Source organism: Chionomys nivalis, chromosome 15 (assembly GCF_950005125.1).
Source record: "Chionomys nivalis chromosome 15, mChiNiv1.1, whole genome shotgun sequence".
NCBI classification, from domain to species: domain Eukaryota; kingdom Metazoa; phylum Chordata; class Mammalia; order Rodentia; family Cricetidae; genus Chionomys; species Chionomys nivalis.
In genome coordinates this window covers 36,502,462-36,523,063 of record NC_080100.1, presented here as the reverse complement: position 1 = coordinate 36,523,063, position 20,602 = coordinate 36,502,462, and the positions used below count along the sequence as shown (strand labels likewise).

At 44.6% G+C, this 20,602-nt stretch overlaps 1 protein-coding gene across 8 annotated transcripts in view; it reads left to right on the top strand.

Annotated features, from left to right (window-relative positions):
- The window catches only part of Pde4d (phosphodiesterase 4D), an 821,324-nt gene that overhangs the window by 767,475 nt on the left and 33,247 nt on the right, over window positions 1-20,602 (top strand). For 7 of the 8 annotated variants that reach the window (XM_057790013.1, XM_057790014.1, XM_057790016.1 and 4 more), the window contains one exon: window positions 2,344-2,456. In XM_057790013.1, coding sequence (XP_057645996.1) covers window positions 2,344-2,456 — 113 coding nt within the window. Of the gene's footprint in view, window positions 1-2,119; window positions 2,258-2,343; window positions 2,457-20,602 lie in introns of those variants that run through there. The other variant, XM_057790020.1, reaches the window with a different exon arrangement.

Genomic DNA, 20,602 nt, shown 5'->3' with positions numbered 1-20,602 from the left:
GTGTACAAACTATGGACCGCTCACGTGACCATAAGTTATTTTCCTCCTCTAATTCCCTGTATTGCTGTTTTAGAGAGCAGAGGAAAGAAAAGAGCAACCGTGAAACTAAATAGTAAATGAACTGCTGCGGTGTCCAGACAACTCTCTACTTATATATGGAATGGATTCAAATGTTGACTTATTGTTCCAAATCTTTAGGTTATGGGTCAACAAAGGACTTTCTATGTTTTGGATCTTTTGTTTATAACAGGCATGCGATATTTTACAGTTTTACAATCAGGGGAAAACTTAATACTCACCTTGTAAATTATCTTTGATTGTTTTCTTTGTTAAAGAAAAAAAGTATCATCAGCCTTAAATTTCAATTCACCTGGCAAGGTTTAGGCAGTTGTTGACCTAAGGTTTATTTACAGGGATTAATGATGGACACACACACACACACACACACACACACACACACACACACAGAGAGAGAGAGAGAGAGAGAGAGAGAGAGAGAGAGAGAGAGAGAGAGAGAGAGAGATTTTAATGCATAACATTCAAAATGATGAGTATACAGCTCAAAAATCTTGGGTAAGGACAAATCAAGTAGCAAGGCTACCACCGTCTGGAAGTTATTGAAACTTATACATTTAAGGGAAATCCCAGATTTGAGACTCAACCCACGGAATTGTTTGCCATCTCTAATAATTACTGGAGTCTACACTGGAACAGAATTTCTTTACCCCACAATACTGTCGATTGGAAGATGAAAAAGGAGGACCCCGTACTTTCTGCTGACAGTTTGTGGGAGAGACCCCTGAGGTTTCGACTTTTCTCATTCTGAAATAATATTCGTGGTCAGTTTTGGAACTGACCACTTTAGGAAAAGTGCCCAAGGTCCCTGGGTCAGCTTTTATCAACGGAACCCATTTCCCCACAATGCTTCTGATGTTTATTTCGTCTACAGTGGGCAGAAACAGACTTCTAAACTTTCTGTCCTGGACCCAAGTCCAGAGTGTTCTTGTGCATTCTGCAGAGGAGACACCCAGGCAAGGCTGTGTGTAAATTTTACCCTGTGGTTACTTTACATTGCTGTTCCTTAAGGTGACATGAAATGTAGCTTATTGTCAAGCTCGAAGGCATTTTTGACCCCACAGCACTATGGTTTGTCTGCTTACATCCACACTAAAATATAGAGGAGCTGGCTGGGTATTGACAGTCTACCCTTAATAGAAATTATTTTATTCTCATAATCCTACCCCTTCAAGAAAGTAAATCCTAAACCCAGGGTAACACCCAAACTTCATTTTGCAGGAAGGGTAGTGATTGTCCTAAGTCACCTTGCTTTCGCCCCGGACGCCCAGGCCTGGCAGGCTGAGCTGGGACAGAGGGCCCAGGAACTCCTGTGTGCTCTGGCCCGGGGTCCCCGCGGGGCAGGTGCGCTCGGTTGGCCGCACGCGCCTGCGCGCTGGGGTCGGCCAGCCCCGCCTGAGCCCCGCGGGGACCCCGGGTGGCGGGCGACGGGCGCTCCACGCCGGGTTTTCCTCCGCCCTGGTGCAGACCAGTCCCACAGAAGCGCCGCATACACGCGCGCGCACGGCCGCGCCTCCCTCCCGGCTGCGCTTCAAAGCAGCGGCGCCGGCTGCCTCGGGGGGCGATGCCGCGGCAAGGAGGTGGTGGTGGTGGCAGGGCGGGCGACACGGGCAGCCTACTGCAATTCGGAATCCTTTTGTAAGGAGTCGCGGTGGGGAGCCAGACAGCGCCGCGGGGCAGCGAGGGGCACGAGGGGGAGTGTTCCCGGAAAGCCAGCATGGAGCGGCGCTGCGCCCGCCCGCCCGCGGACTTGAGCGACAAAACAGGAAACGGCGGCCGCGGCTGATTCATTCGCTTCGCGCGCGGGGCTCGGCGGGAGGCGGCGTGGAGTCGCGCGGCTGCGGGACTCAGACACCCGTGGACCGCTCGCCCGACTGCGGGGCATCCCCTCTCCCTCCCCCGCCCGCCCGTGCGCGCCACCCCGGGGCAGCATCCCAGCGAGCGAGCGCAGGGAACTCCCGAGCTTGCGCCTTTGCGAATTCGCCGGTGTAGCCGTGCCAAAGTTGGCCTGCAGCACTTTGCGCCCCTCCCTGGAGGCCGACCCGCGACGTCAAGCTGGAGCATCCTGGCCAGCCTGAGCCCGGCCCCGCCAGTCCAGCCTCAACCCCCTGCGCGCCGCCGGGCCCGGCAATATGAAGGAGCAGCCCTCATGTGCGGGCACCGGGCATCCGAGCATGGCGGGGTACGGCAGGATGGCCCCCTTTGAACTCGCTGGTGGCCCCGTGAAGCGCTTGAGAACTGAGTCCCCCTTTCCCTGTCTCTTCGCAGAGGAGGCCTACCAGAAACTGGCCAGCGAGACCCTGGAGGAGCTGGACTGGTGTCTGGACCAGCTAGAGACCCTGCAGACCAGGCACTCCGTCAGTGAGATGGCCTCCAACAAGGTAAGCCCCCCGCTCTGGTTCGGGTGTCAGTGACGCGGCTAGACTGCTGATTCCCACGCTGGGGAATCACCGATCCCAGTGGCTTGGGGAAAGAGAGAGAGAAATTTGTTATGTTTACTGCATGTTAGCTGTTCTGCTCCTTTGGAGGGAGGTTCCTGTTTACATGCCTCCCTGTAGCTAGATAAAACATTTTACAACAGCAACTTTGACATAGTTCTAGCATCCCTAGGACGAAGGGCTTAGAGTGACACTTTGCCCTTGCAGCAGAAACCCAGTGGGGTCTGGTGGCATTGCGTGTTATCAAAGGTACTGCTTAAGAGTCCTGGTTGGAAATAAGAGTTGCAGGACTCCATGAAGTGACTTAGGACGCCACCACCGACCTCGCTCAAACTCAGCAGAGTTCACTGAACTTGCAACCTTCGCTGCCATTTCTCTGGTTCTCGGGGTACCTTTTAAAGATCGGGTTTTAAATATTCTATATAAATGTTCTATCCCCGGTATGCATCCACGGAGGACATTAACGAAGTTAGAAGGGTCGTTGTACTGCCTTTGTCTCCTTCAGCTTTGGAGAGACCAAATCCAGGTTTCTAAGGTCATTTAGTTACCACTAGGCTTCGCCTGGGCATTTATGCCATATGTGCCAAGATGCTGCTAGTCTTGGCAGTTAATGGAGTTTAGGGGGCTGAGAAGTAACCTTCAGCGCCAGGCAGCCTTGAAGTAGCCTAGGAGGAGGTAAGGTAAGGTACTTTCAGAGTTGCCTTTAAAACAGCAACACAAGTGTGTGCTCTATGCCTTTGGTTATGCAAAGAAATAATTGAGATTAGGTGGTCTTTAATGACCGGCTGGCTTAGGGGGCCAAGGAAAGCTGTGTACTTGATGCAAAGGGCTGAAAGAGTCAGTAAGGACATGTGGCCATTAGACAGAGTTGTCTCTTCGAGCTATTTCTGTAGTTTTGGACACCTATTTACAAGGTCAGGAGGGTTATGACATTTTACCGGTTGTATTTGGTCGTTTATTGAATGTCTTTTCATGCTGCGAGCTCAGCGTAGTTTCTTCCCCACCTGCTTTATTTCTCCCGCAGATTTTTATAAAAATGCCATAGCTCGTCAGCCAGCCACTGGGTTGGTGTGTCGGTAACACTGTTAACAGAGATAATGTTGTTGTTGAAATGAAAAATGGCCTTAAACTGAAGGGGGTTCTTCCAAAATATTAACTCACTTGCTAACCCCATAGGCCTGCTGGTGTGTACCACGTTGGTAATCAAATCTGCATTCTTGATTGTTTTTGTTTGTTGCTTTTTGTCACCTGGGCCTCATTTCTATATTTGTCTTGGCTCTCCATTGGAATGACCAGTTCCTGCTCTCTTTCTGGGACTCTTGCGGGATCCCTGCAGCAGCATTCAGGGCCATTGTTCTCATCTAACTAACAAATTCGAACTTTATAAAATAGGAATCATTTCGTTTTGACAGTTTGCTTTTTAAAGCCGAAGACATGTGCTGAATATGACCAGTGTTCCTATATGGAGAGGGCCTTTCCCAGTAGGCTCGAATTCTCGGGTCTCTTTGCAGCTCAGAACCTGAAAGCCCCTAGCCAGGTGCAGGCATTTGCCTGTGCTTGCAACGTAATTTGACGGCGCTTCTCATGCACCTGAGCCGCTACTTTCCTTAAAATCCATAGTCTTAGTGTTGAAACCTGTGTTTGAGTTGAATAATTGATGGATGATCGAACAGTATCGTGGCTTAAACTGTGAAGTGGCTTTTGTTTGTGTTTTAAGCCGAAAACTTTACGTCATAGTTATTGCTCAAAATAATACCTTTTTAAAATAGGCATCCAATTAGACAGACCTTTGTCTTTCTTAACTCCTCGTTGCAAAAGGTCTTCAAACTTTGTATTAACTGCTACAGGATGTATGGGAGATGGGTTTATTTGGCTGAAGTAAGATATATGTAAAGTGAGAGGATACTTTTTCAAAATGCATTCAACTGTGCTTATGCCTCAAAGTTGAAAGATTATTGATGTGATACATTTTATACTCACGTTGGCTCTGTTAGCCATTGCTTGAATTTTTAGTGTCGAAGCTATTCATTTCTTTGTAAATTCATTCATTTCTAAACTAGTGTTCCACTTGCATGGTCGTTCAGAGATGAGAAAGTTAGCCTAGAAAAAAAGTCCCTGGTTAAGGTTGTAATGTCACCCTTCTGCTTAATAAACAAGGACAGGAATAAGCCACTTCCACCAGCAATGAAGTGGATTGGAACAACTGGTCAACCGAGAGCTGTAAGTGACATCCTGCCTTCATTTTGGACTAGCAATATGAACAGCTTCCTTGGGATATCGCTAGTCAGAGAGAATCTGTCCGATAAGTTACTTTTGCTTGCTAGATTTATTTCCCTATATTCAGTCAATGTATTTGACTCATTTTCCTTTGCCTTAAGAGATCAGGACAGTTGTCTTCTCTGTGGAAGTTGAAAAAAAGTTTTTCATTAATTTATTAAAAGAACACAATAATTCACTAATAACAGGTTAAGATTTTAAACCGATAAGAGACATGATTTATTACGGAGGCGATTTGAGAGTTGGAAAGTGGGAAGCCAGGTCCTCAAACCTGCTAACAAATAATTCATATATAGGAAAGTTCTCAATAAAAGAAATTTGAGTTAATGAGCAGTTCTAAAGTGATGTCTAACAGACAACTAGCTGTATTTTCTGTATTGCTATCACTGTGTACATAGGCTGCTGGTTGATAATGTGGGGACAAGAATATGCTTGCTTTCTTGGCCAAGATCGGGGCTGGCCGTAACACATGTGGGATGCTTGTACTGGGGGCAGGGGGTAAGAGATTCCAGATGGCATTTAATTTGAGTGATTAAATCCATGGCATTTACCCTCATAAGTACACTAATCTCCCTAAGATTATACAGATTGGCCCCGGAACCTCACTGCTACAATTGAGGGCAATTTTAGTGAAACCTCGGAGCTTTGGAGGTGGAGAGACAGACCTGAAAGTTCAGTTAGAGTTTTGTTCTTTACTTACTGAGTTATAAAACAAAACAACAACAACAAAAAAAAAAAACATTTTTAAGCTTCAATTTCCTTAGCATAATTGAGACATAATAATTTATTTGAATGGTCAATATAAGAGTTAAAAGTCAGATTTTCTTGACTTTCTGTTTATCCGAAATATTTGCTTTCAGTAGTTTACCTCCCAAGAGTAGTTTCTTGGCCGGGATTTGTACGTGTCATAGATTTTTGTAGTTCGTAGATAACTGACTTTATCGCCCATAGATAACTAGAACACTTTGAAGTTCTGAGTAGATGTTCAGGCTTTTTTAAGTTCATGTTTAGAATTCCAGACCAAACGAGGTACTTCTTTGTCCTGCTGTAACGGAAGGCATAGGCCTTCTTAGTCTTCAGGACATATATAGTATCATCGTGCTAGTTTTGGGACACTTGCTGTTCTACACAGATTTTGCAAAGTTAAAATACTTTCAAGGTAAAATACTGTAAAATGCAGAATACTTTAGTGGTGTTTCTGGTCAACACCAGCCCTTCCATGGGTAAACTGAGGACAAGAGAGTATCCACAGGAGTCAGTCCCTCTGCCATGGAGCCCTGTAACAGTCTTCTTTCTCATGACCTCGTGTGCTTGTTACTAGGTCTTCCGTGTAAGTGCAGTGATATTTGAAGGAGAAAAATGAAATCATTTTGAAATCTCCCTAAAAGCTCTCAACATAAAGTTGTTACTTATTTCTGCTCTCATATTTTGGGTGCTATTTGACAGCTCAGCATTGCAGAAATCACTGGGCTTCAAACTGCAGGTCCATCTTGAAGTTGGGACTCGAACATCGTTTGAAGAAACTTAAGGTTTTTCAGTGGTTCATTTCAGAGGCCCTCACGCCAGCTCTGCACACACCGTTAAGGCTTCTTTGAGCATCTTAGTTTGTCTTCTGTTCTCTGCTTTGTCTACAACTAAAGCTGCTCTTCTGGAGTGGTTTTTCTCAGCGATTTTCCCGCTGGCTCCCCCTGCTGCCTTCTGTGTGCATAGCACAGGCTGGCACTTGCTGTGGCTGCTGATAACGGTTTTCTTCCGGCCAGAGGGATTGCAGGAAGGAAGATGGGATGTTCATAGCTGTGGCAGAGTCTTAAGATATACCGGCTCTGCTCAAGTATAGGGTCACTCAGGAAGACTGAAATTCCATTAAGAAAGAAACTAAGTTAGTTGGAAATGCCATTTTAATTTATGGAGTAAAAATAGGGAAAGTTTTAAAAAATTTTAAGTGTTAGAACATAGAAAAGAGAATTGTCAAGAGTCCATATGTATGCCTAAATGAATACATACATTTTAAGAGTAAAGCTCTTCTATAGCTATAGAAACTCGAAACGTGGCTTCTTGGTGTTTTGAATTTGGTGTCTTATTCTTCCAGCTACTCAATAAAGGAAAAGCATCTTTGTAGTTTTTGCAGCATCTTTGCATCTAAATCCTCACAATGAGTATACAAGATTTCGGGTCCTTGTTTATATCACCTCAATTAGAAAAAAAAAGATGCTCCCTTGCTTTTAGGTAATAATAGGAAAGAAAAAACACTTGTTGAAAATGTTTTAAGTTTATGCGCATGTGTGTATCTGTTGGTCCACGTGCGCGCACTCATTTGAAGAGGAGAGAACAAGTGGTAGTGATTTTCTCCTGCCCTCGTGTGAGTCCTGGGGCTCAGACTCAGGTGAGCACATTTGGTGGCGTGCACCTTTCCCTACTGAACCATCGCACTAGCCTGGGAACATTCAGTGAAGACTAATCAGGCCTTTAATTTTAACTAGGGACCAAGTAACTAGGGTGACAAGCGACATTGTCATCAGCTCAATTCTCATATCAGCGTTTGGTGTTGGTGAACCTCAGCAGAACACTCCTCACTTTTAGGCTCCGGTAGATTAATCATTACTAGAAGATTGCGTTCAGTTATTACCTGTTGACTTGGTTTACAGGAAAGTGGTGGCTTCTGTGGCAGAGCCTTGGGCACTATCCTCACCCTTTTTAAAAATAAAATCAAAATATAATGCTTGACTGAGAGAAAACAGTTACAGATGGATTTGACAACCTCCTTTTGCAAGTAACAAGATGAGTAGACAGAAGCACCTGGTGCTTCTGTGACGTGTGGGTATCAGTAACGGAGGAAATTTCTTCACTGGCGGTGGAAGAGCCTAGATATATTCTCACAGAGCAGACAGCTCTGTGGTACCCACTAGGATGTTAGTTAACTTGGACGTAGCAGCTAAGGTAGTAATGGGTTTATGATCTTGTGCTGTGGAAAATACCAAGCATTTTCTTTTGTTATTGTTTAGGATTCTTGGCTTTTAAAAATGTTTTGCTGAACTTTGTGTGTAAGGCAGATGAGTGACATTTACTCCCTGGCCGAGAGCAGCCACTATTAGTGCTTACGGCGGCTCTGCAGAGTGGAAAGAACATGGGTGTTTGTCGTCAGGCGAACTAGGTTTCAGATTCCAACGCTGCTGTTTCCTACCTAATAATTTGGGCAGCCAGCCTTGCCGTCCCAAAGCTCAGTGTCTTTCATTTGTAAACACGAGTAGCAAGAAGGGACATAAGATTGAAATGCTGAGCTAGGGATGTAGGTCACTTGGTAGAGCACCTGCCTAGTATTCACAAAAGCCCGAGTTCTATCTCTTATACTGCACAAGCAGGGCTGTGTGGTCCATTGGTATGTGCCTATCATGCTAGCATTCAGGAAGTGAACAGAAGGTTCAAGGTCATCTGCCATGCCATAGAGGTCAAGCCCACTATGGGAGGGGTTTAGGGAAAGAAGGGGGAGGTAGGGAGGGAAGGGAGAGGGAGGAATATAGAAGAGAGGAGAGAGAAGCTACAAGTACACAGAGTCCAGCATAGTCAGCATAGTGCAGAGCACACACTGGGTGCTCTGTCCACAAACGATGAGGTTAGGAGAATCCAGGATTGTCCTCTGTGTGGTGTAGTACACAGTGATATTTCTGTTCTGGTAGGAAGTATAGTCTAAGGTACCGTGTGCCAGATTTTGTGCTTTCGGTATTCTTTGATATCTGCTGTTATATGTTGTTTCATTCAAAGCAGTTTCAAAAGGTAAATCCTCCCCAGAATGTTCCATGTTAAACAGTGGTAGCTGATGCCTCCCATCTACGTCGTGATGGATGTGTGACAAAAGGAGGAACTTGCACCCAAGGGCCACACATTTTGCTCCCTTCTAATGGACTCTGAGTGCTGTCGTCTAACAGCAACAAAAACAATGTAGCCGTTCCCTTACGATAAGAAGGACATGGGTTTAAAATTCAATTTTCTTTTTTCTCTTTCTTTTTTCTTTTTGTTTTCTTTTTTTAAAATTTTTATTTTTATTTTTGCTACCAATGAGATTTCTCTACTAGAGGAGAGAATGGCACACTTCTGCAGGAGAGTTTCTCCATCCTAGGTGCTCACTGCTCAGGCATGGTGGCCCCTTGATTTGTCTGGGCTGGAGCCACCCTCTGCCTTTGGCTAGGGTAGACTGGACCCCTTTACCCTTGGGCTTCAGCTTCCTGGTCTGCCATAGCTGCCACGGTGATTTTCATAAATTGTGTAGACAGAATCAGAATCACAGTCAGGACTGAGTGTTTTAGATCCGTTATTTCCATCCATAAAAGAACATCATCAGTAGCCTTTTTCTGTGTGGGCGGTGGATCAGGAAGGGCACTGCTGCCATGCCACCCTGATTCCCGTCCTTCTGGTGTATGTCCACTGCTGGCTTGGTGATGCTGGAACTAACCCAAGGGAGTTATGTTTGTTTTTTTTTTTTCTCTTCTTTTCCCCCATGACCTTTACAAAGCTACAAAACCAGGGCTTTGTTTTGTAGTTTCCATTTCTGTTTTCAGGGAGTTCACCTTTGTTTCTTTTGGTAATTTTAAAATATAACCTAACAATCGGACTGGGCTTGTTTGTTGTTGTCTTGTTGTTGTTGTTGTTGTTTGTTTGTTGTAGGAATGTCTAGAATTCTGAGCTTCTTCTGGCCAAAAAAAAAAAAATGCTTAAAGCAGTGACGAAAAATAGTCTGTCCAGTTTTCCTTATAAATAAATGTTTGCATAAAGCAGTAGCAAAATAGTCTACCCAGTTTTCCCTATAAATAAATGTATCTTTTATTCTTCTGAATGATGCTGGAAATAACCTAGGCACACCACCTCTTGTTATTATTGTAATGTACAAAAAGTATGTCAGAACATAGCCCTCCATCCACCTTAGTATCTCAGCCATCTGGTATACCACAAACATTCCCTTGTATTGTCAGCCAAGAGGAGTGACAAGCACCTCTACTCCAGTGTCATGAGCACTGCTAGCTCGGATACTCTGTTTTCTGATCTCACATTGCAGTAAGAGGAATTGGGATTCCTTAGGGAAATAGCTGCTTCTAGAGAATTGGACAGGGAATATACAAGAAGAGCCCGGACCATCTTGTGGTGCCAGAAAGCAAAGGACGTGATCACACACACACAGCCCTCCTGTGATGAGGACATAGCAGCCTGATGCAAGAGTACACCGAAAGAACACCCAATGGCCTGAGCTGGAACAATTTGAGCAAGAAAATGTGATATTAGGTTATGACCCAAATTATAGACCAAATACTCGCAACCCGTACTAATTAAAAACAAATGAACAGCAGAACTAAGCTGAACAAATGGTGGAGTGGAGAACACAGGCAAATTTCCTGGGCAGGAGCATGCTGTCACTTCTGTAGGTTCTTTCCCTACAAGAAAGGAGGGCTCAAGTCCCAACCCTGAAATGCGGGGTCTGCACATTCCACCCACATGGTGCAGAATAAATTGAGGGGGTGGGGGGGATTTCCTCTGCAGCGGGAATACTAACAACCACTGCCTTAGCCAGGTTATCAAGGCCAACACTGGCCTTCGTAAGCTGTCCTGAGCATATATCCTTGATATGATCTGATAAAAACGGCACTCTGCATCTGTTATTGTCACACTCAGAACTTGACCCTTAGTCTAATTACAGGAATAAGATAACAGGCAAATTATAGTTGGTGTCATTCTACAAGATACCAGGTCAGAATTCCTCGGGATTGTTTAAGGCCGTCGTCACAAACAAGGAAAGGGTATGAAACTCAGGGCCAGGAGGAGCCGGGACGAGGTGATGTGACGTGGGTGGGCTCCTGGAAGAGCTACGGAAGCCCAGTATAGAGTGCACTTTAAAGGGCTGCGGCAGTATGGGCTCAGTAATTGTGTTGGTGTGAAACGTTAGTAATGAGGGAAACTGAGTGTGCCTTATATAGGAATTCTGTCCTGGCGTTGTACGTTTTCTGTCAGTAAACATGTACTAGAACAACATGCCGCTTAGGCGTATCTGAAATGCCACCTCCCTAGTGAGGCCTTTTTTCTCCCAGACCTCCCTCTCCAGCCTCTGGCTCTCCTAATTGGATATCAGGCTCTTTTCTGAGTTTTGCAAAGGCTTTTATGGATGATGTCCCTAACTCTTAGCATAGTTTATCTTTTTATTTTGGTGATGAGACAGCCCACAATGTATTTCTTCAACACTCGGTGTCAGTATACCCTGGTGTCGGTGGGCACTTGAAGTGATACTTAGCATGCGATATCAGTTATGGCAAATGTCATTTCTCACTTGGATTGGAGATTTGAGAGTCTGGGAATCAGAATTCCTGCCTTTATGAACATGGTTTTCTTTCATGCTTAGAACAGTGAGCTGGCTCGTCTCAATAGGAGCCTCAGCCGTGCTGATACTGGCTTTTCAGAAGAAGCCAGTCACGTGACACAGTTTAACACAATGTAACGCAACTCAGCTTATTGTAGATTAGTCTTACATTAGTTAAATTAAAATGTTAATCATGCAGAGGCAAAGCCATGCAGGTCATATGAGTGGCCTCCCTTTGTTTTCTCCTATGGCTATTTTATCACTAGCGTTCTCTTTATCAGTTTATTCCAGCTGAAAGGGGTGGATTTGAATGTTTTCCCTGCTAGCCTGTGAAAATATGATAGACGTTTTGGTCCTTGCCCGTTGGATGGCATTCTGTGAAGTTTTACCCAGTGTGTGCTTTCGTTCTCATCTGCCTCTCTGGCCTGCTGCACACGAATCCCCAGGGCAGCAGCCCTTAGCTCTTACGGCTGGCAACAGTGTGCTCTGCAGGTGTAGGCACCTTCATAGGAAGCACCTTGACCTGTCGCAAACAGGTCTGGAGTATAGAAAGCATAGTTGTGATGGGGATGTCTCCTTAGCAACCAGGCAGCGATGCAGCTGCCATATTGGAATGCATTCTGGCCAGTGGATGTGCACTTTTCCCTTTCAGGATGTTGGCCGGGCATGCTCGGGGCCACTGTGTGTGCCTACGGCAGTATTCTGGTTGCGTTGTTTTAGATTTAAAGATGAAAAATACATCATAAAGAAGTATGCCTCAAAATATTTTGATGGTATATATCAAATTAGTTTTCTTTTGTTGACTTCTTTTTTTAATTTTACCTAGTCATTCAGCTGATTACAGAACACCAGATACTTCCCCACAGTGGAAAAGCCACAAAGAGGAAAAAGATATTTGTTCATACAAAAAAAAGTGATTCTTTTTAAGGAATTATGTTACACTAAATTAAATAGATTTTTTAAAAATCCCGTTTCTTAGTAATTACTTATACCTTTATAGCAACTCCAATGCTTAGAAAATAAATACATTCTTTGACCAGGAACAATTCTATTTTATATTGACTAGATTTTTCCCCCAAATTTTGGGAGAAAATGAACCTTCTAACCATGGTAGTCTTTGTAGCAAAATTTAACAGTAAAATCAGTCTCCAATTTGGAGAAGCTTTCTGTTTTTAATAAAGAGTGTTTAGTAATATTTGTAGACGCATTGATGCCACTTTCTTATTTTTATTTTGTGAGAAATAGTATTTTCTTATTATTTTGTGAGCAAGCCTCTTTTCACAAAAAAGACTAAACTATAATTCTGTTGAAACATTTAATATTTAAAATATTTAAAAAGACAATTTGGAGTGTTTTAATTTACAAAATAATTATTACTTAGTCCCTTCCTTTCTTTGACTGGGGACCAAGCCTCCTGTATCTTAGTTTTTGCTTTTATTTTTATTTTTTATTATTTCAAGTCAGCTTCAAAAATTAATGATAAAATGAAAAGGATTAACATCCCCTTTGGTGTAAACTCTGACTTCCTATTCTTTGTTTTCATAATTTATATTCTCAGTGTAGTTCCTCAATTCTACACAAGGGTAAATAGACATGAGTTTTGAGACACCATAAAGAAGGTTCTAGAAATCAAATTGTTTCTTTATGACACACCAAGAAAGATTAGTTTCCCTGGAGGATATTGCTGGACCCAGAGCTCAGTTTTCCCTGCTGGTAGAGGTGGCTGAAGGATGCAGAGAACAACAGTCCCAGACTCTGAAGGATGCAGAGAAGAACAGTCCAGACTCGGAGCTTGCAGAGTCAGAAACAGTACCATTCCCTGCCTGAAGCTTTGAGGCCAGTGGGGAAATGACTTCCTGTCACACATTTTAATAGTGTCCTTTTAGTGCATATGACTTCCCCTGAAGCTAGTTAGAAAACCCCAGGAAGGCATCTTACCGCCTAGGGAGAGCATCCCTTTCTGTGTGTTTTCTCATATCTCAACCTGGAATTTGTAGTGTACTCCTAGAAGCAATGCATTGAATGTCAGAACACTTTCTGCCACCATTCCCCCGGATAGACGGGGGGGGGGGGGGGGGGGGGGGAGGCTGGAATTGATTCTTCTCAGGCTATGTTTTCCAAGTATATGTAAACAGTTAATTAGTACTGGATTCCAAAATAGCAATAGCAGTATCAGCAAAATCTGGTTCCCAGAAGGGAACCCTCTGGTTACTAGAGGGTTGTCGATGTCTGGAGTCTAGTACATCTTGTCCTGCCTGCTGCCTTTTCCAAGTCATGTCAGATGGGAGCGAAGCACTTACCTCAACCTCCTGCCCACAGAAGTGTGATGTAAGAGAGCCTGTGAGGCTAGAAGGTGACCTAGACGAGGCCACTTTTTAACAGGACACCCATCTCTATGGGAGGGCATTGGATAGGACCTTGTAACTCAAGTTGGATTTGCCAAGTTGGTCAAAAGTTTTGGGACTGAGTGGGACGAAGCCTTACTGATGGTGAGGATTGTGGCAACAGATAAAGCCTAAATTCGGGAAAGGCGTAAGAAGGTTTAGGATTTTAAAATTAGCCTGTGGTTGTGAGTTGGCTTAGAGGTGGCTTCTGTTGTTTTTGTTTTCTAGTAGGGACAAAATGAGATGCAGGTATGGATTCATGGGGCGGGGGTGCAAAACATGGAAACGGAAGAAAAGTCGGGTAGCACAGAGAGCTCATTGTGGAGTGTGCACGGGAGCAGCTGGGGATGACCTGGGGTCAAAACTCCCTTGGCTGGAGGCAAGCTGATCAGTTGGTGTCCCTGCCCTCTCTCCAGCCTCAGGGCTCCTATGGTGAAATGCACTTGTCATGAGCCTTTGGGACAGCCTGGAAGGAAAAAGAGAAATCCCAGACAGGTCAGCCAAAGGGTGCAAACATCTAAGGGAGGGCAGTCAGCTGTGGATGTGGGAGGAGGGGCGGGGCTGCCCGGAGAGGCAGATTGATGGCCATGGTGTACTTCACGAGGCTTGGCCTCTTTAGCACCGTGAGCTAGTATCACCTCCTTCACCTGTGACCTCCTTGAGTCACAGCCCAGTGGAAGCACGGGTGGGTTGCTCAATCCAGCTCCTGGGCCATCTCCTGAGGAACATGTTGCTTGGGAGTGAAGGGTAGAAGTTGAAGAGGCTTAGGCATAGCAGGGAGCAAGCTGCAAAAGGAGAGAATGCACCGTGTCAGAATAAGTACGGTGGGTCCCGGTAATTGGTCCTACGCTGCTAGTAGATGCTGGAAGAGTACACTGGCGCAGAGGAGCAGGTGATAGGGAACTCTTTTCTCCTCTCTGTGGTCTCCTAAACTCTTGATGAGAAATTCCACGACTGTATAGAAATCTACCGCAGACTAGAGATGTGACCTCGGATAATTCAATTGCTTCCGTCTCTCTGTGCCCACTGTCTGTGTTACTCGGAACTAATATTACCCGCCTCACAGGGCTCTCAAACGGAATGAAACTTAGGTAAAGCGCTTAGCGCGCTGCCTGCGCATGGAGGCACCATGGACTATCTTTAGTAGGGATGGGGCTGCAGCTATTTTTAAATTTAAAAGGTCAACTTTATATGCTGCTGTATAGGTAACCCATTGCAACTGGAGCTCGAGTCAACAGGCGTGGGGAGAGCTTACAGGGTGCCTTTGAAATCCTGATACCCAGTCCCAGTGATTTATGGCGCCTCACTCGCCTGTATATGTGATGCTCACCGAGTCTGTTTACTTTAGTTTTAGCCCGGTAACCTAGCACCCCGGGATAGCAAATTTTTTTTTATTGAAACTGACCAGTTAACCCTGGTCACTCAGAGAGACTATGTGTGCAGGCAGTCACGGGAAAGGCGTGTGTGTAGATTTTCACCCTGTTGGCCCAGAGGAGGCCCCTTTCTTGTGCTTTGATTTTCCCTCCACTGTGGATGACTTCCAAGGCTCTTGATGCTGTGAAGTATTGAGACGGTGGTTAACGAAGTACCAGAGATCAATCAGGATGCTGGCTGTCTCCTCCTGGTACCAGCAGGACAAAAGCTAATGGTCAGCCCTTTAATCTTTGTACTGAGTAGAGAAGACAATCCAGCTGAGAACAGGAGTAGAAGAGGTGTGACCTTGAATCCAGTGCCAGCTCGGCAATGAGGATTTGGTCATGAGTCTGATACTAGCCATGGCCAGTGACAAGAAATCCCCTAGTGGTGCCATTGTTACATGGGTTGAACATGAGTCACTGCTTAGGTGAGTGGTCTACTTTCCTAGTGTCAGCCACTTTGCAGAGAACTCAAACTTGGGCTTCTCATTCCAACTCTGCTTTTTTTTTTTTTAATTGCAAAAGTGTTTATCCTTAGAGGTGAAAGAGATTTGTGAAATTGGCAGGCTTACCCAATTCATTTTACTGAGGTGGAAAAGTTAAGGTGGCTCAGGACAGACCAGTCCTCTGCCTTGTCGAGGCTTCTATCTTTAAGTGAATACAGACTTGTGACGCTAGATCTGACATTAATTGGGGTCTTTATCAACATCTCTTGTAAATGACATTTTGTGCCTGCTGTGTCTTTGTTATTTGGGATGATCTGTCACCACTCTCTGCATCAACGTACCACTTTTGTGGGTAAGACAGCTGACAACCACATACAGTTTTCAGTTTTTCAGCGGGAGATTGTTTTAGCCTTGTTCTTAGGGATCATCTGATCTTTCCAAGACTTTGGTGTGAGAAATGAGATTTTTGCGTGTGCGTGCTTCTATGCAAACACATTGATAACTACCGGAACATGTACATATACCACGGAAAAAATACAGCCACGTGAGCAAGCCATTGTGTGTTAGTGAGAAATAGGCAACTTGATATCCTTGAAGAGAAGTTTGAAGAGCACTCATGCAACCCAGAGAAGCAGAATGATGAGTGAATACTGCTGAAGCCTGAACTGAGCATCCAGGAACTGTGCAACTGGTGATGAGTGAAGGGGTGTGTTCCAGTGGTTAGACAGGGCCAGGTAGAATGCATGTGCCTGCAGATTCCACTGTGTTGGGTTTCTGTGGAGGTGGGAGGTTAGTGGTTCTTCTGGAAGCAAACAACTGGAATAGATAATCCAGTTGTAGAACAAGAGGCAGGCATGAGACATGTATATTTGGCAGCACCATGAGATGCTCTAGTTGCTGGTCTATGCCATTTGTGTCTCCTGGGAACCTTGAGGAACCCTCACATTTGATTGGAACCCAGCAACAGGGATTTTAGGAAGGCCCTCCAGGAGGCAGGGAATAAGATGGGTCATCTTGAGGGGATAGACTCCAAGCAAGTAGAATCAGAGAACCAGGCAGCAAGGTCATAAGAGCTTGGAACAGGTTAAAATTGACATGAAAGAGTGGATGAAGGTGGCAAGGCATAGGAAACAAGGAAGAGGAATCTGCAGCCAGAGAGGTGGAACTCTAACCCCAGACAGTGAAATGGCGATAATTAAATATTTAGGAGGAAAAGCCAATAGTGGGTGGGAGACCTTGGATAGTTTTTCAGTTAAATTTGTAGATGTAGAATTGAGGTGAGGTTATATGTCCACATAGAAGTACCCTGCATATCTTCAATAGTCAGGGCTAAGATTAAGGAAACAAATGGCAGGACTGGAGAGATGACTCGGGTGAAGAGCACTTTCTGCTCTTCCAGAGGACCTGGGTTGAATTCCCAGGGCTAGTGTCGGGCAGCTCACAGCCACCTGTAACTCCTGCTTCAGGGCATCCAAGGACTGGCCTCCTCAGGCACTGGCTTACATGCACATGTGTGTGCGCGCGCACACAATACAAATAAATATGGTAAAACATAAGACAGAGAAGAAGCCCTTACTCACATTGGTGGAAGTGCAAACTGGCATCCACTATAGAAATAGAGGTTCCTCACAAAGCTAGAAATAGATCTGTCAATCAACCTACCTTTACCACTCCTGGACATAAAACCAAAGGACGCTGAATCCTTCTACAGACATTGGCCCATCTATGTTGACTGCACTACCCACAAAGGCTAGGAGATAAAGTCAACCTGGATTCCCACTGACTGATGAATGGGTAATGAAATGTGGTCCATATACACAATCAACTTTAGCTTTATGATGCTTCACTGGGAGTTTTAGAAGACAGTTTTTTTGAATGATCAGAACTGATCATTCTGAATGCCATCTGCTTGATTTATTTTCTTAGTGCCCCAAATGGAAGTTGATGTGTTCTAATGCACATATGTGCTTATTAACATATGAAGGGAAAGTGACAACCAAAGCTAGAATTGCTCGTATTCAGCCATTGATCACTGTTCCCAGTGCTTGTAGTGTTTCCACATAAATGGATGGGGGTCGGTACTCCCTTCTGTTGCAGCTTCCAGAATGCAGCCCTGAGCTATGGTTTGTTTTTATTATGTCCTGCCATCAAGTCAGTCTTAAGGGACCTAGAAAGAGCCCCATTTAAAGAATGCTGCTAGTGGAATATACTAATACACATTTAGTCTGGTGGAATGGACTCACACAACAGTAGGGGATGTCCAGGAGAGGGGGTCTACCTCTTAGACAGACTCATACTTTTGTAGTCTTATCTGGGAATTTGCATTTATCAGCTCAGAACAGCCTGGGAAGTGATCCTAGAACCATGGAGATCTCAAATGCCTTCTCAGCTGCTGCTAGTAACTTCAGTAGTTTGCAGAGAAACCATTGGTTGCACATATGGTTGGGTAGACATCACTGCAGGGCTCTGAAGACCATTGTTAATCCCATTGTTTTCCTTGTGATGGAAATGGGTGTAACGAGTCTTTCTCTGTACAACTCCCAAATAACAACACGGAGACTTATTCATTATGAAAGCTTGGCCTTAGCTTAGGCTTGTCCCACTAGCTTAAATAACTTAAATTAACCCATTTATTTTATTCTATGTCTGTCACATGGCTCATTACCTCATCTCTCCATAGTGTTCATGTTCCTTCCTCAGTATCTGCCTTGCCTGGTGACTCCGCCTTTTTCCCAGGGTTCTCTCTCTCTTCTCCAAAGTCCCACCTATATCTCCTGCCTAACTATTGGCCATTTCTCTTTTTAGTACACCAATCACAGCAACGCATTTTTACCACACTATATAAAAAGGGAGCCCTGTGAGGCCACAGTACTTTGACACAATGATTACACTTTTCAGAACCCCCACTTCTCTACCTACTCTCACTTTCTGTCTTTGTTCAGATTTCCGGCCTGGCTTTACTCTCCCAAGACATTGGCCAGAACAGCTTTATTCATTAGCCAATAAAAGCAACACATATACAGAAGGACTTCCCACATCATCTGTAACAAATGGGTCTGCTGGATAATGAAGGTTAACTGTTGAACTCTGCTTCATCCACTATGCTGGATCACCTGTGTTAACTCTCATTTTCCTCCTCACAGTGCAGAGCCCTTAAATCATACACTGCGTAAAATCGTATGAAATACTCTGTGTTCCATACCGTTTTTGCCTCTTAGTTCTCAGTCAGGGTTGTAAACTATTAAACTGTTTTCTTTGTTGTTGAGAACCCCCCCCCCCCCCGATTATTGTTTTGAGATAATGCCTCACCCTGTAACCGAGGCCGACCTGCAGCTCACCATGTAACCCAGGCTGACCTCACCCTGTAACCAAGGTTGACCTGCAGCTCACTATGTAACCCAGGCTGGCCCCACCCTGTAACCGAGGCCGACCTACAGCTCACTACGTAACTAACCCAGGCTGGCCTCAAACTCATAGCTGTCCTCCTGCCTACGCGTATTGGATGCTGGAATTACAGGCTTGAATCACTAGGCCTCCCTCCCACTAATACACTACTTTTATCTCATTGTTTCCTCCTGTTAAGTCGCCGTTCTTGAAGGATTTAAATAGTGCACTACTTAATGAAGATACTGCTCTTTGTGAATTCAGGACTTAAGTGATCTTGAGTGAGGAGTGTCTCAGGCTTTCCTGCTCCTCATCAGCTGTGAAGTAGGATTTTAAAACAACCCATTATCTGCTCCATATCCTCTGCTGGAGTACTCTAAAACACCATGAAAAGTCTTGAAGGAAGTGATCAGTCTGCTTCCCTGTGGTACCCTTGTAGTATTTGAAAGTGGCTGCCCATTCAGAACTCAGTTCTCTGGCAGCCTTCCTCGTCTAGAACCCTAGAAAAATGTGGGGGTACAGGTAGGGAGGGATGGAAGATCTTCATTGACTAAAAAGTGCATGGAATCTTCATATACTTAGAAATTGCTGCCCTCAGGATTCATCTTCTTCTCCTGTGAAGCCTCCCACCACGATCCCCTCCATCTTAAGCCTGGCAGCAAACAGGCGTTGAGCAAGCCCAGTGTCTGCACCTTAGTCCTCCCTTTAGTCCTGGTGTTCACCTGTGACATCATGACTTCTCTCTCTCTCTCTCTCTCTCTCTCTCTCTCTCTCTCTCTCTCTCTCTCTCTCTCTCTTGTGCGGGCGCGCGCGCATACTTTCTCCTTTTCTTGCACGTGTTAGAATAGCTTATAGATGTAAACCACATGATATTTAAAATGTAAATCATACCGTATCTCCTGCTTCCAGCCATACCTCTGTGCACTCTCGAAGGCTACGAGGTCTCCCACAGTCTCACCCTGCAGAGTGGATTCTGCCTCAAATTTTCTTTACTTTTTAAAATCTGACATTGTTTTCTTCATTGATACATAAAGCCATCTTGTGATGTTTCAAAACGTGCGTACATTATGAAACCTTAAATTGGGTGAAATATACCTATTTGGCACTTCTTCGTGGTGAAAACATTCAGCATCCTTTCTTCTGGGTTTCTGAAATATGTGGATTATTCCGGAGGACACACCGGTTTATTCTGTAGGGCACACCAGACTCCTGCTCCCACCCGACCACACTAGAGAGTGTGTGTCAGCCAGCCTTCTCTATCCCTCCTTCCTCCTGTCTGCTCCTGGCCTTTGTATGATGTGCATTGTCCTCACTACTTCTCAGTTGGTCCATAGGAAGTGCACACACCTCCTGACCGGCACTTGGCCCTTTCTAGGTAGTTGGGTCCCTTCTCAACTCTCACCTTAACCTGTGGGAGTTTTCCTGACTTGGATTTCTACCCCCTTGTCATTTATTCATTTACTTATTTTGTCTGGTGCTTTATTGTTTTCTGCCACCTGGTAGCTGTTTAGCAGAAATCTGGCAAAGATACGTGAATGACTGTTCTAAAATACTCTGCACATAGCGCTGGAAGTCTGTTACTTTTACAGGAATTTCCTGTGAACCTTTAGTGCTGTGGTTTGTTTCTACTTGCTGGTAATAACAAGGGTTCAATAGAGTTTGGAAAACGTTACGTTAAATAAAACAAAGAAAAAAACAAGTAAATAAATGAGGTTCTGTAGCACACTTCTTGTATAGTAACACAGTGCATCTTTTGATCATGTTAATGTATATAATCTCCATAAAGGCTGGCCTTGTGTCAAAAAGATAATTTTGCAGTGGAAATCATATGAAAAGTGTCTTAGTA